The sequence below is a fragment of the Aulostomus chinensis genome, chromosome 18 (genome assembly GCF_037954235.1).
Source record: "Aulostomus chinensis isolate RoL2024-O1b breed Wild chromosome 18, RoL_Achi_v1.0, whole genome shotgun sequence".
NCBI lineage: Eukaryota > Metazoa > Chordata > Actinopteri > Syngnathiformes > Aulostomidae > Aulostomus > Aulostomus chinensis.
Window position 1 is genome coordinate 3,868,944 of NC_141337.1, and position 16,622 is coordinate 3,885,565.

At 42.8% G+C, this 16,622-nt stretch overlaps 1 protein-coding gene across 5 annotated transcripts in view; it reads right to left on the reverse strand.

The window, feature by feature from the left end:
* asic2 (acid-sensing (proton-gated) ion channel 2) overlaps window positions 1–12,547 on the reverse strand; it is a 317,689-nt gene extending 305,142 nt beyond the window's left edge. The window contains exons 1-2 of one of the 5 annotated variants that reach the window (XM_086184151.1): window positions 12,452–12,547; window positions 9,166–9,786 (exon numbers count right to left, since the gene is read on the reverse strand). In XM_086184151.1, the coding sequence (XP_086040277.1) occupies window positions 9,166–9,741 (576 nt within the window). In that variant the 5' untranslated portion in view covers window positions 9,742–9,786; window positions 12,452–12,547. Of the gene's footprint in view, window positions 1–9,165; window positions 9,787–10,448; window positions 10,834–11,759; window positions 11,831–11,866; window positions 11,977–12,159; window positions 12,279–12,451 lie in introns of those variants that run through there. The other 4 variants (XM_086184149.1, XM_086184152.1, XM_086184153.1 and 1 more) reach the window with 4 other exon arrangements.
* Window positions 12,548–16,622: the final 4,075 nt, after the last annotated feature.

Below are 16,622 nucleotides of genomic sequence, written 5' to 3' on the forward strand. Positions count from 1 at the left end.
ACTGATGCCTGATCCATTGAATGGCTGTAACACGCGCATGCGCGCGTGCGCGCACACACACACACACACACACACACACACACACACACACACACACACTGTCACTGCACACTCCAACACCCCCATGCAGGAAAATAAAAACATCCCCTTCAGCACATTAAAGCACACACACTTGTGAACAAACAAATGCACAGACACACAGACTCCTCCTCCTCCTGTGGCCATGATGAAGTAGGTCTCCAGACACGCTGCGGAGGTAATGGGCCATACTCCTCTCCTCTCCTCTAACTTCCATGTCCCGACTTCTCCTCTCTAAGCCACTGACACAGCGCTCTGCCTCCATTATAAACCTCTCCGTTCATGTCTTGCCTGACACAGACTACTGGCTAGGTAATTAGGCCAGCAAATAAAAATAAATATATCAGATATTTCACAAGGTGTCCTGCAGGATCAGGAACAAGACAGTCGAAGCAGTTATTGATCATAAATCCTCTTTCTTTTGACCCATATATGAACAAAAGAGTGCACAAATACATAAAACAAAACTAAAAAAAAAAAAAAGTCTTTTTTTTTTTATTTCAGTAGCATTTTACAGCTGAACCGCACATCTAACATGCTGCTGTTGTTTGAAACTCTATTTGAACTCCACTTGGGCATTAAGAGAGGCTGCCTAAATTTAAATCCTCACTCGCCAGCTGCGGTACATCCATACTGACACTCCTCTCTTCAATATCAAAGAAAATAGAGCGATGTTATTATACTGTAGCTATTCAAGCATGGAAAACATATTGTATCTGTCTCAGTCTTGCAGAAGTTTGCATTTGACTGTTGAGCTCTCAGATGACACGTGTACAAAGAGAGGAGCCAGCAGCTATCCGTGCCCTTGGCTCGTACATGTTGCAGTCATGAGCCCACGTGAATCAAACATTCCTCCTCCAGTCTGGAGCTCAGAAGAGCCTGATCCACACTCTGATGTCTGTCAATCACACAGTCAGCTCGCTGATCACGTGCTCCAGACTAAAAGCTGTGTACAGCCCTGTCACGGTTGTCCTGGAAATTATAGCAATAAATCATATTATTGTTATTTTAAGAGAATTTTGATATCACGGTGCTATAATGGCATAATAACACAAGCAGACTTTGAATTTTCTCAAGAAATAAAAGTTAATCAGACAGACATTAGAATTTCCTCAATCTAAAAAAAAAATGGTGGCTTAAGCAAACAAGTGAGGAAATGGGCAATTAATTGGGATCAACAATTACTTAGGTCATGTCTATTTATTAATATCAAGGCTGAGGTATCTGGAGGAGATGTTCATTTGTCATAATTCAAGCTCTGATGACTGCATTAATCGTCATCAATGGTTTGATGGAGATGAAAGATGGCTGCCCCTTTAAGGAGCACATTCAACATACTATATAATCAGCCAGCCATAAGTGCCACTGTAGACAGCTGCAGTGTCTATCACATAAGCACCAACCGCATGAAGCTGTCTGTGGCAACGCTCCAGCTTTTCTTCTTCTAAACCAATTAGCACAGGTCCTGCAGTCTCTCCCGGTGTCTCAGAGAGGCGGGCTCGTGGGTGGCAGCCGTGTTTTTCATGCCCTTTAAGACACTCAGACATGACGCCTGCCAGGAATGCAAAATGTCATGCTAATGCGACATTAGTGATTAATTCAGGACAACCACTAAAAACTAATGTGGAGCACTGGGCTTTCAAATGTTGACAAATGAATGCAACAGAGACAACATTCAGTTCTGGTGATGGAGCAGTCAGAGGAGGGGAGGCATCTGAACACACAATCCTCCCTGATGGGTCACTGACAGAAGTCTTGTGTTGCTCTGCTGAGGAAAATGTAGCCACGCAATAATCAGCCAGTGATGTGAGGAGGCCACAGGTCGTGTGTAATGGCTAATTGCTCTTGCTGTTTAACAGCCAGCATCATTACATTTGCAGAGCTGCCCCAGCTCGGCTCTGGTCAGAAGAATAGAGGCTAATTAGTTTCGGTGCAATTCAGAGCTCAGGCTGCTATCAGGTTTCACATTAAGGCTGAGGGTGTGATGGGGTCTTCCCTGCCCCGTGGTGTCTGGGGACATATTCAACTGGATCATGGAGCGAGTGCAGACCAGACACACTGAGCTGACTCGCTCTGGCAGACACTGATGTGGCTTGTCAGTGTGATCAATCAGCTTTTAATCGCAGCTGTAATCACACACTGCAAAACCAACAGGGGTGGGGGGGGTGGGGGGGCATTCATGTACATACTCACCATCTCCTCTTTCATGTAACTTTTTAAGAACCATGTTTATTTTTCAACATAAGATACCACTTGGAGTAATAAAACAGTGACACTGAACCTGAGGTATAATGGGACAGTGCTGAGGAACCCACTGACAGCCAGATAAAGGCGTAACACTGAGTTGGACAATGTGGGTCACCAAAACCAACTATTTCACCACACTGACAGTTTCATGACATGGGATATACTTTTCTTCTTCTCTCGTTGTTTACAGGCTAATGAGTTATTAGGTGTGTTAGTGTCAAAATAGTCAACTAAGTGTCAATCAGATTTTTTACAAAATGTTTGATTTAACTGTTAATGTCAACAATTATAACCCATCCCTTATAGTAAATATAGTAACTATATAGTGCAATATAGTAAATTTTCACTCAAACACAACTGCCCCATTTTTGATATGAATTCCTGAGATGTATTTTCAATGAGGGGTCTGGCTGGTTATTGGATCAGTATTTGCACCATTAAAATCATTTTGTTTGTTTTATCCCAGAGCTGATGAAATAGACATTTTTTTTAAATTTGCTAAAAAAAAATTCTATTTATTTATTTTATGAAATGTTTGGTCAACTTTCTGAATTAGTTCATGTTGACAAGGTCTCTTTTAATTAAAGATATGCTTTGAAGGATTTCGACAAAGGACTGCATAGCAGTTTCTGTCATTTTGAATTTTTATTTTTTACTGCAAATGTATATGGTTCCAAATAACAGTTATCGATCTCCTTGATTACCAATATTCTCTATGGGTCTTCATCTTCAATTCAAAAGTACCTACATGTACTACAAAGGACATTTTGCAGCTCAATCAGGTCATTGGCATTTCTGACAAAATTGCGTTAAATTACAGCGTGATAGAATCACCTGGTCCACAAAGAAGAAGAAACAAGTCAGCTTCCTGTCAGCAATGGGGCCTGAATCCAGTTTTCTGCCCATCACACTCCAACCCTATTTTGTATTGTTCAGCAGCTCTAATTGGATGGGGAGATGCTGGATGTTGGCTGAAGACAGGCCATCCTTTTTGGCACGCAGGATAAACAAGCGTACTAAAGTGCTTATTTAGGATGAATCATGTCAGGCAGGCTGCAGACGTGCATGGGCACAAACATAAATTATCAAATCGAGCAGTTGCACGTTGGAAATGTTCCAAACGAAATGAAGCGACACATATGTTCATATAGGTGGAAACGTACACGCTGATGCTATTTCCCTTTGGTGCAGCGCTCCACTTCAGTTCCATCCATCACATCACTCTGACTGCTGTGTCCCTGCAATCTTCCCTAGGATCATTCCTCACAATGTCACTCAAGCGCTGACGCTGGTCTCGGGAGTGTCATGGTAATTTTGTCCTTCTGAATGTGTGTGTGAGTGTGTGTGTGTGTGTGTGTGTGTGTGCGCGCGTGCGCTCATTCATGGATGTGAATATTTTTCTTTGTGCATTCATACATGATCTTTTCTATTTTTGGGAACCTAGTGTGTGTGTGTGTGTGTGTGTGAGTGTGGCGTGTGTTCCCTCCCTCAGATATGAAGGTGTGTTGCTTCAGTACGAGAGAGAAGAGACGGAGCGAGTCGACAGCAAGGAGGAGAAGTCAGAAGCAGGAGCAGTGTTGGCTGCAACAGGCTGAGGGCAAAGAAGATGACAGTGCCTTCTAGTAGCCTCGCCGTCAACATGATTATCTTTGAACTCAGCTGGAGGTCAAAGGCGTGTCACACAACACGCAAGATGGTCACTAAGGAGAGTCAAGCAGAGAGTTTCCAGGCTATCTTCACTTTTAGTCCCTGAGGATTTCACAGAATAAAATTATGAAAATCACATGTTCCCTGGCAGACATCAGGGGACGGCTGACTTGGAGCTTTACTGCTGCTCACTGCAGCGAGAATCAGAGAGGAGCCATCAATCTGAGGCAATGTGTCTCTACATCGTCAACATGTGATGTATCACTACAAATTAGCGACCAATTACCATCGCAGGCTGTATAAAAGAATATTTACAACTAAGAAGTGAAGCCAATGCAGGACAGCCAGCATTTTTCCTAAAAGCCAGCAGGGGGGCTCCACTGGTTGCAAAAAGAAGACAGATGGCAATATGATGGCGAGTGCAGTATTAACAGCAGCCGGTCGAGTCCATAAAAAACAACATATGTTGTGCATGTTCATTTAATGTTGAATGTATTAAACCCGTGACTGTTCATGCCGTGTTGTATTCATGTCTCGTCATGTAAGAATCACACAGACAATGTGGGTCCGTCATTTCTTATTTTTACAAAAAGAACTTTGGCTAACCAAGCCGATGTGTCCCAGTCTGACCCAAACAAGCCCAATCGATATATTTTCATCTGAAAACAGATCAACCCATCCAAGCATTACAATACATGTAGCTGAATATGGGGCGTTTATTGTAAAACTTTGTGTTTTTGGTGTTTCTATATGTTTGGTGATAATAAACTAACTGATGCAGGCACCTAGCAAGTGCGGACACCTGGCAAAAGTAATCGACAGACTGGTTCAGGTTCGGACAGACCTTTAAAAATTATGTTCAGTGTCAAGCTTGTACAGAAAAATGTGGCCTGAGCTACAATGTTATCTACACTTCTGGAAGAGGGTGAACTAAAGAGGTAAAAGAAAGGCTGCTTTTGGCAACTTGCTCACAGCACTGCTCCCTTTATAGAAGTTTATCTTATTCATGCATCTGTGCAATAGCCGCTGGATAGCTTATTATTGTTCAGGACAATGTGACTGACAGAAAGTAATTTCCCCTCAAAAATAGTCCAAGGACAACCTGTAAGAATACTTGGCATTAGTTTTCTTTTCACACAGTACAGTGTGAACATGAAGTGGACAAAATGAAAAATGAACAAAGAGGCTCTTCCACTGATCTGGACCAAAGGAAAGGGACTACAGAAGTGAAAGCCCAAGAAAGTGCAGATAGGGCTGTGGAGATACACTAAAATACAGGATACGATAAATATCACAATATTCAGCTCACGATACAATTCAATACACTTACATCATTTTCTGATAGATTTTAAAGGGACAAAGTGATTTTCGTGACGTCTTGTGAGTGTTCCATTGACGGGATTGAATTAATTGAACTGAAAGCGTCAGTTACACATTATACGGCTCTGACTGGCAGCTTGCAAATGCTGGACAAAATGAATCAAAGCTGTGGAGAGAAAATTTGTTTCATTTTTTGAAACTGAGTGCAAACTGTAGCTTACAAGCTTTTGATAATTTAAGTGAACAATGGAGAGTTAAAGGGCAGCCAGTGGCCTTCTTTGGCAGCTTTTTTAGCTTGATACTGAATGTATGAGGCAGCTACGAGCCGGTCTAGCCACCAGGTTAACTAAAAATAAACCATGGCAGCCAATAATTCAATTTGCAGGTGACAATAGCATAGCGGGGCTCCATCGCGTTCACCATGCGCCTAAAGCCGGTGTTTTCCACCACCAGATGAGGTCTCATATCCTGACAAATAAAGTAGGCGACGGAGTCCGTCACTGTCCAGCGTGGGTCGTTTGGGGTCGCGCCGCAGCTTCTTGGGCTCGGTCTCAGTTAGCATTACCTTGTCCGGGTGACGACGTTTTAGGAGGGCTCGCAGGTTGGTGGTTTTTCCAGAGTACTTAACGTTTGTGTGACAGCTCATAAACCGCCATACTTTAGTCTAAATGGTCGCTTTCCTTTTTGTTTTGAACCCAAAATGCGCCCACACATCTGCTTCTAAGCATGCAGGCGCTGGATTTAGGCTCGCCGCCATTCTCCTTAATCTCTCAGCTCTAACCTGATGAGAAAGCCGTTGGCGTCTGGGTAACTAGAAATGCTCTACAGCGACACTAGCGGCTGGCAGACAGAACTGCTCTTCCTGCAAAGTGCGGGACACGGCTTAACGTATCGATACTCACGGCTGAAAAATCGATACTCCCTGGGGAAACAACATATCGATATATATTGCCGAATTGATAAAATTGTTCAGCCCTAATGCAGATACCATGCTTTATCCAAGCTAGCAGGTACTAGAATGCATCACCAACATCTACCAGCACATCAACTCATGTTTTTGCATGAAACTCACACTCTTCCCTTGAATCAAGTCAGAAAAGTGCAATTGCGCAAGAGGAAGAATGCACTTTTCTGCATACATTCCATGCCATGTCTTTCGGTGCTCACTGCCTTAAAATGCCATCTAACCACGCGCTATACATGTCCTGATTGTATAGAAGTCTATGAGTAAATCAGCCTCATTCGCCCTTGATGGAAAGTGTGGAGTCACTCCTCACCAGCTCACCACTCTCCTCCAGTTGGAAACAGCTAAGACGGTGAGGGACAAAAACACATGGCTTTAAAACAAGAGTCCACAGAACAAATGGGTGACACCCCGTTGGTCAAGTGCACTAAGAGCACTAAACTCTGAGTAGCTCTCAGAACAGCACATGAACACATCACCACAACAGTATCCGATACACACTCAAGAGCTTTAATTTATTAGATTACACAAAGCTGTGGAGCAATTATGCTGCCGATGTGATCTATTAATGACATCAGTCTACTCCTTATGAAATGAAGAGCTCATCAAAGCAGATCAGATCCAAGAGGCAGTGCCATTGTTTTATTTGTGCATGCATCACTGGTCATTTTTAAACAAAAAGAAGATCTCATTCATACATATCAGCTACAATGTGTGCTGTAGCTTTAAATGGAAAGGCAGGCTGCTAATTAAAGGGTGGCTCTTTTTCATAGCAAAGAGTAATTTACCTAGTAATAGAAGGCAGTTCTAGCCTGTGCTGTACATCTCATTTACCGGCGGACATTATCTCCAGGTCAGCTGTCAATACTTTAGGTCAAATCAGGATTTCAGAGTACGTTTAAAGGTCTCACAGAGTTCTACTGCGCTGATCTACAGCAACTACTATTATAACACTTCATGACTACTACTGGAGTCGAGACTGTGTATGTTGAACCTGAAGGATCATGAAAGTGACCGCTCAACCAAACTGCTGACGTTCCAGTTAGGGTTAGTCCATTACTAACAGGTGCTATGAGCCAGGTTTTTGGCAAGAGTTAAGGGAATAAAATAATAACATTGGCTGTTGTCAAACTTACATCTCCTAGTGAAAGCAAGACGTTAAGAAGAATACACTATAACTACTACTGCTGATTGAATTAAAAAAGTATATGCTATTTCCATCCAAGTTTAAATTAGAGACACTGGAATTTCAGTGGTACTGCCACCAACAACCACATTTCTAATAGCGTGTTATGTTACGCACCTTTTTTAAGAAATAGAAACGGATTACAAAGAGAGTCTCTTATCTCTTGAAGGAACATCCTGACAGCATTCACAGTTATACAGTGCTCGAGCATTTGTGCAGCATATGAGGAGCGTAAATGCACCATTTGAGGGGGGGGATGTGCAGGCTAACTGCAATGTATTTGTGTTGTATGTGCAGCATTTGTGCACTGCCCCCCTCCCCCCAAATCCAGAGGGAGGCACTAATATACACATAGAAGCAATATAAGCAGTATGCCAAAAGCCATAAACAACAAAACAAGAGGAACTTATTTAGACCTATTATCTTGATAAGTATGCGAATCAAGAAACTCAAGAAAAGTAAAATAAATCAGTTACTCACAACAATGGAAAGCTAAATTGAATTAGATTTGATCAGAGAATTGAAGGTATTAAAAATGTGATTAGTGGACTTGACCGAAGATTCATTAAAATGCAAAGGAACCCCAATCCTTGCCATAGTCTCACATAATCATGATGAGGTAATGAAGTGGAGACTTTTCTAAATCAATCTGCTCTTAAACTGCATTGCCAGGCGATAATAATAATGCCAGACCAACAAAAATAATGTGTTGGTGGTGGTCACTGAGATGGATTACACAACTCAAGAGTCTGCCAATAGGTGTTAATAATAGAACAGCAGAATAATGCATCCAAAATGATTACGGAATGATTTGTGGTGAGATAAACCTCACATACACTGGTCGTGTTCTCCTTTGAAACAACATTGACAAAAACCCTCACAACTTTTTAAAAAGACATCTTAGATCATGACCGCAAAAATGACAGACCCATTTTATTCAAAGACTGCAAATTTAAAGCAATATTTTCTAGTATTCACATACCCAGAGGGCTCTTCACCTACACACTGGTAGACATTATTAACAATCAGCCGGAGGGAAGCCGAGTATGCAACAAGTGGGCGTTCAGAATAATGTGTGTACTTGCTCGTTTTGAGCTGCAAAAAAAGTTGAAAACTTGTTGGAAAAAAAGGCTTCAAATGATTCGTGTTTCAGTCTTTTTAGTGGATATAAAAACACAGCATTTCACCAACAAAGCTACAGCATGTTCACATACAGTACAGTATGGCATACAATAGCAGGCTGCTACGCTAACAAAAATCCAATTCCAGGGAGAAAATAATGCTAGAAACGGTCCAAACTTGTCAAATCGCTGCTACATCCTTCTATTATTCCATAGCCCAAGATGAAACAGTTACCTTGCACCTGTTGCATCACTATACATGCCAGTAGGTACAACGCTATTACTTGAAGACATGGGACAACAAAAAGGCAACAGCAGAGAATATATTTACAGAACAAAGCTGCAAAAGCAGAGCTGCACAGCCAGTCTCAAGGACACAACCCAGCAGGAAGACTCCCAGCTTAGCAGTGTGAGAGGAAAAGAGCAGCTATCAGCATAAATCAAGTCATTTTACCGGCAGAGAAAAATCTTGCAAGTCTCAGGACACGCAACCGAAACACCTCAGCAGCAGAGGACGCTGGAAGCTTGAGGGCTTCAGAGCTCTGACCCAAACTGATCCCATACCACAGCTGACATTTCGAAGCAGACATGAGTGGACTTACGGTTTTGAAGTCTGTGTGGCTGCACTCCTGGCCTTGGTAGCGGCAGTAGAGCATCATCTCTTTCAGGTCATGGCCGACCCTCTCGATGAACTCCTTCATGCTGAACGCCTTGGGCCTGTAAGCGGTGAAGTTGGCTTTCTCCTGCAGGAAAGCCAGTACATCAGGCTCAGCCAAATGTGGCTGGGGGATTGTCAGGTGCACATCCAGCAGAGCCAGCAGCTCTCCGGCGTGGTATAGGTCGTTACGTGTGAGGCGGCTGAAGCGGTAAGCATTGAGGTTACAAATGGTCACAGCAGGGAAAACCAGGCTGCTCGACACTACGGCATCCACACTGGTCACGTGTGGGTAGGAGAGGAAATAGGCCAGGCGCTCTGCACTCTCCAGTGCCAAAAGTCCGAGGCAGGCAAGCAGCGCCGTAGCCCAGAGTAAGCGGCGTGCAGTAGGTTGACCATAAGGGAAGACGAAACGCAGGCCATGCAGCGTGCTGGTGTGAGCGAAGGCCTGCCAGGAGGTAGGATGAAGGCTGGAGCTCTCCTGACTCCCCTGACTGCCACAGCTCTCTTTTAAATCCATCATCAGCCCTCGTGGCCCTCAGCCAGGGAGCCCCCGGTGCACTCACACCTACACAGACAGAGAGGAATCATCACTACATGCCATACATCCCATAGTCAATCGGACCACATGAATTAAGCAGGAGAGAGAAGGGGGAGAAAACCACAGAGTAAAAAAAAAAAATGTGGAGGAGGAAGCAGAGACACTGATATGCACATAAAAAATGACAGATTAATAAGGGGTAAGTGAATATAAGACGAGTGCGAGAGAGAGAAAGATGCTTCTGCAGGGCATCCCGCTCCCCTCCACCTCCAATATCAATCACTCCCTTGAGCTGAGAGTCACTGACGCTGCCAGCCTGCCTGTGGCACCTTCTCCACCCCCCACACACAAACACACACTCTAAATCCTAAACTGCCACCACTCATCCTCTGTCGCCCTTTGTGACTGCTCTATTTCATTGATAAAAATCCCCGAGGTTAGGTTTGTGTGTCACCCAGGCGAGAGGTGAGAGTCACTTAAACCGCAAGCCAATCAAAGCTGTCTCTGTGTATTTACCATGCCGACTCATCTCAATTCAAACACACACACGGGCAGGCGCAAGCACACAAACACACGCACACACACACACGTGCGCACGCAGCAACTCTCTAATGCACAGTTTGAAACACACACGTCCAAAGCTTCCCAGGATCTCCCGTATACTCCCAACTAATGACAAGCCTAAGCACCTCTCTCTTCAGCCTAGCGAGAAGACATCCAGCAGGCGCCAGTGTGTGCGAGTCTAAGAGAGCGCACGTGTGTTTGTGTGTGAGAGAGACAGAATGAGAGTGAGTGAGTGAGTGAGTGAGTGAGTGAGTAAGGGAGAGAGCGAGAGAGAGCGCGAGAGAGGGAGAGGGAGGGAGAGCCGTTGATGATCAGAGCTGCTTCTTAGTCTCGCATGCCGATCCAAACTCCCGTCTTCCTCTGGCCAGACACATCCGCCTTCCCTCCTCTTCCCAGCTCATCTGTGGCAGCGCCTAACAACAGTGGAGCCGGGAGAGACGGGAGACGCACACACCAACACACATGCCCGCACAGTGAAAGAGAGAGAGGGAGAGAGAGAGGGAGAGAGAGAGGGAAAGAGGGGGGAGAAAGAAAGAGGGGCAGGGGAGGAGGAGGAGGGGGGATGCTCTCCTCGCTTGATCTCTCCACAGCAAAGTCTTGAAGATGTTTCCTCCCTCCTGGGCCGACGCCGCTATACCTTCACTCCCATTTGTCTTGCAGCCTTTCATATTTCCCCATCTCATCACCCCCAGAACAGAGTGATGGATGGATGGACGGATGCAAAACGCAAGGAGGTGTGGAGGAGGGGGGGGGGGTAAACAGTGGTGGATGGTTGATCGGGGAGTGGGGTGGGTGTCATGGGAAGTGAAGCAGAAGTAGAGACGGAGGAGCAGCGGCAGGAGGATGTAGGTGGAAGGGAGGGGTGAAAACAAAAATAAGACACGAAAACTAAAAAAAAAAAAGAGGGGGCGAGGAAAAGTGTGGTCACACGGCAGCAGGGCGATGTCACTGAGAGGGAAGTACATCAGACAAGGAGCAGAAAGAGAGACGCAAAGGAAATAATCACACGTGTCAAACACAGTGAAACACTGAATTTGACGCTTTTAATGAGAAAAAGAGGAAGTGAAAAAATAAAAGCATTTTGGAGTTATAAAAGGAGGTAAAACAAGGATAAAACAGCTGATGTTTGTCTTTAGACTGACTGGAGATCAGCAGGCTGACAAAAACTGGACTATACACACCCATATGTGTGATACATATGCATGTCTATATGTAAATATAGACATGCATATGTACAAATATATATTCTGTTGTATAATCTCAGGACGTCCACGAAAATTGATATCATGTTGGAGCGAACTACGTTAGATAAATATTTTATATCGAAATCTGAGGGGAAAGACAGACCACCTCCTACTACCGAGTTTATTTATTTGCACAGTTTTGGGGGGGGGGGGGGAGGGACAGAATATGCAGGATAATAAAAAATATCTCACCTCGAGGAGTATAAACACAGAAATTCATTTAAAATGTAGAATAAGCAGACATTAAAAAAAAAACATTTAAAATAAAACTTTTAAAAAAATGGGCACTAGCTACAGACCAAACCCGTCCAACAGCGTCACCGTCTGGTAGCACTGCGTTTCCAAATTGATATTTTATACTTGTATTTATGATACTTTTATCCATCATTTTTAAATAAATTTGCACATCTCGTTTTATACTATTTAACTGTTTAAACCGTCTTCTCACTGTTTGTAAATTTGAAACCGGTATATCGGGTCCACAGTAAGGAAGCCGCACGAGCGTGAGCGTCGACCTAACCGACGCTTCCTCCTCAGCTTCCTCCTCACCGACCGAGTGGAACAATGAGGGGTTCGAAGTACATTTACTCACCTGGTCCTCCTGGTACCATGTTAAACGCAAAGTTGAGTAGCAGCAGCGGGTAAAACTCACTACAGTCACCGGATAAATTTATGGATATTTTTTAATTCGCTAACTCAGACGGGTTCTACTTCCTCCCATGTACAAATAAGGGCGGGCTTTCCGGCGGCCATTTTCCTGGCACCCATAATATCACGAGATTTTCCAGCACATAACAACAACTAATCTACAGTGCCCCCTCCTGACCAACAACAATTTTTTTTTTAAAAAGACAAATTTTAGTTATGTAATTTAATCATAAGACCTTGATACTGAACTTCTCAGCTTCATGCGTGTCAGGTGAACCAGAGACGTCACGTTTCCCCTGGAGCTTGAGAAGCTCCTCACTTTAACGCCTTCACTGTCTAACCACTCTTGCACAGTGAGACTTCCTGGTTGCAGCAAGTTTGAGTCAAGGCTTAATGAACAATATTTACACAGCAACTTTGTTTCCCTTGTTTTTTTTTCCTCGATTTATCCTCTTTTTTATAAGTACGTTGCCACTGTGGTCTGATTTTTTTTTTATAATTATACATATATATTACTCATTTATCTTTTATTTTAACAATTAATCAGAACACCCTTTCATAAGCCAAGAGGATGTTCGATGAGTTAATATTGATACAAGAACTACTAAAGGTGAAAATATCCTTTAAAAACGCAACGATAAATAAATCGATCCATCCAGACTGTAATGATTCTGTGACTCTCGTGATTGGAGGGTTACATGTTTGATCCCCAACCCCTGGAGCAGAGGCAGGCTTCCTCCGCCATCAGCATACAAATTTGTGCAAGAATATTAAATGGCACTGAGTGCCATTATGGGAGAAAGGTGCTGTGAATCAAAAAATAGAACACGTTTACCGTATATAGCTGCGTAAAGAGCTGTTTGAATCGCTGCATGAACAAGTATGAACATCTGTACCGTCTTTTATCAGAGCTTGGAGGGCTGCATGCTAGAACACGTTCCACATAGTGATGCCTGATATTTATATACTTGAGGTGCTAAATGTATCAGTCTGAAACCCTGGAGGCTTTTTTATTTTATTTTTTGCAATAAACAATCGTTCTTTTTCCAGCCTCTCAAAAGACGAGGTGTTGTTTTCGTTTCCTGTAATCGATCATCACCTCATCCAGCTCGGTCCATCCCTGCAATGTTGGATCAAGTCGTGTGTTTTAAGCTTACTTATAAGCATGTAAAATGCTAGCTAGGAGGCTAAGTTTAAGCTATGAGGAGCTTCACATAAAAACCGTTGACATGATACATCATCATTGTTAAGATGGTTGAACGACTGAATACGGGGCCACGTAGCAATTTCAACAAGCTGCAGTCAACTTTGCTAACACCATGGTTGTGCTTTCACCTAAATATTCTGTTGAATTCAAGAATTTTACTCGTTAGTTGAATAATTCCACACTATGTATTTGTACTTTTACTGAAGCAAACGATTTATCGTCTATGGCTGCTGGTAGGTAGTTGGTTTGTTTTTGAAAGATTTTTGCTGTAGTGTGTCAGCATAGCTTCAAATCAACCTGAAACTTTCCCGAGGCTACGGATCTGTTGGGGTCAACCGACCAGATAAATGTTTAAAACGTATGATCATAGATTCATGGGTTAATTTCCCTACAATTTAAACATTCATCTGGTCATATTAACTTCAACGAATCTCTGATGGTAGTGGCTTTTTATTTACTGGTGGTGTTTGTATTCAGGATGCGGCCCTCTCTACTCTTACACGTGTGAGTACGTCCTCCAAGCCAAGTTCATCAGTCTGCAACAACAACACATATATCAAAGATAACCGAAGTTGGAGGATAATTTCTTATTTTTATCTCTGTGTCAAACACACGCAAACACACTGCAAGTCGATCTTTGTCCCACATGAAATATCTCCTGCTCTCAGACAGCTGCAAGGTTCGCAAGTTTCCTCATAACTTAATTAAGCAAATCTCCCCTTTTTCCACCAAGGTAATGAGCAGAGTTTTTCAGGGATTAAACCATCTCCAGGGCTGAAAACGCAGCCTTTGCTTTGGCAATCTTCTCTGCCTTTATCCATGCAGCCAACTTTCCATCCACAGGATTATTAAAGTTTCTCCTCTAATTTTTTAATTTGCAAGCCATTAATGCTAAAAAGAAAAAAAAAAAGCCGAGTGCAACAGTCAGTAATATGCAACAGTATCTGAGTTGATGTCTTCTGCTGCTCGATAAAACCGTATTTGTCCTTGTTAACTTGAGAGCCGGGGATCTTTTGAAGTTCAGAGGCAGCCAGTAAAACCAGTAAAATGCCTGCACAGTGCCAGTGCTCTTTCTTCTTAAGAGTCTGTAAATCTCTGGATTGAGGTGGATGGATCCCAGTCTTCCCGGAAATATTCCCTCATTTGGTGTTGTGAAACTGATCAATTTTGCAGATTTTTCTTATTAGTAACTTTGTGCCTCACGATCATGACTTTTTTCCTAACATAGTTTAGACTTTACATGTTATAGTTCCGACTAAAATCCCATATTTTGACTCGTCTAACTCACAGTTATGCTGTACCATGGGAAATATTATTATTATCATGTCTACTTTCATCTTTTTGTTCACCGGCGGGAAAGGGCTTCCATAGTTAACATTACTTTACATTGGAAATGAGAGATTTCTACTTCCTTCAGGGACTCTAAATCAAAGTTAAATGAGAATATTTTTAAAAGAAAATCTTTTTCTTGATTTTTTTTTGGGTCAGTAGGCACCTCTAATAGTATATGCATGGAGAGACTGCGAGAGTAATTACACTTTCTGACTATCTTAATGGATTTTGAAAAATAATAAGCTCTTACCGGGAGATAATTAGGATATGCAAGTACCAAAGTCGGGTAGACTGGACTCCCTTGATTATATTACCTCTGGCAAGAGACGATTGAAGTTGAAGGGCAAATGATTTTAGCGAGCAAGCTATAGCTGCAGACTTGCTGGACCCAGGCCGCTCTTCTGTGAAGGCCTTAATTGGTAGATGTGCAGATAAGAAGCAACACCGTCTGCACCCACCCACCCATTCACCCACCCACCCACATCCATCCAGACAAAGACGGACAGTTTTAAACAGCCGTGCTCTGGTTAAATTAAGTTCCCCTCCAATTAGGAGCTTTATCAGGAGGACGTAACTGGGCGCTGGATGTCTATATGCTCTCATAAACTCATGAACTTGACTAATGACGCCCATTAGGACCTTAACTGCTGAGGAGGGAGTTAAATGCCTCCCCCTGCTGGTATTAAGATTAATGTAACATGTACATGGACATTATCAATACATTCTGCAGTAGCTCCCATCTCTTTAACTTGACAACCCTCATTTAATAACCTATGTGTGGACTGGAGTTGTAAAAAATTTTCATCTGAAGGATCCTCGGAGACCTGGGGGCGTAAAACTTTACAGTATTTCTCTCCCCCCCCCCCCCCCCCTTATTATCTCAAAACATTTAGTGCAGTGGTTCCTATCCTGCAGGTCACGAGCCTCCCAAGTGGTCTGAACAGGAATCTGAAGGGTTGCCAGCAGGATAATAAGGCAGGGTGTGTGTGTGTGTGTGTGTGTGTGTGTGTGTGTGTGTGTGTGTGGGGGGGGTGTTTAAAAATAAGGGTTATTTTCCCTGATTTTCTCTGAATATTCTTCTCAGAAAACAACCTGAGCAGAAATAATGACCCAAGTGACGGACAAGCAGAGGTCACATGTTCAGCTAGTTTAAAGAACAGTTGTGGTGAACCACTGATCTACTCAGTAGGCATTAATTAATTATATAACATGAATTATTCAGGCAAGCACGTTGTGTGGTTTTGATTCTGAGCTGCAGTGCAACGGATTTGAAATGAAAAAATACATACGAGCGCTGGCTTTGTTCAATTTTACATGATAGTACAGCGCAAATACAAAAAAATAAATAATAAAAAAAATAAAAAAGCTCATTCTCATTCCGGACCAGTATTTACAACACCCGACCAGAGGCACGTACTCTTATTATTTTTAAATGTCATTTTTCATCGCCGTGAGCACCGTGAATTACTTTCTATTGTTTTGCGGTAGTGAGGACAAATCTAGAGATCTGGACCAGAAAACTGCTATCTGCAGGGCCTGATAGGAGGGGGAGAGAATTCCTCTTTCCTCAGTGTGGATGACACAGCACTTACAGTTCTCATTGCTCCTTTCATCACCAGTACGTCCAGCGACTAAAAACTAGAAGTACCACCTCATGGTTGCAGTTGCAGTTCACATCCCCGCTTGTTCAGATTCATAATATACAGAAAACTAGGGCTGCAGTTGCAGAAAAAAAAAAAAAAAATCAAACTGCATTGAGTGTTGACAGCTACTGAAACATGGTTTCGATTGGAAGGTGAATAAAACCGTGTACACTAATTTGAAAAAACTAAGTTCAGTTTAATGGGTATTAGATTTTTTTTTTTTTA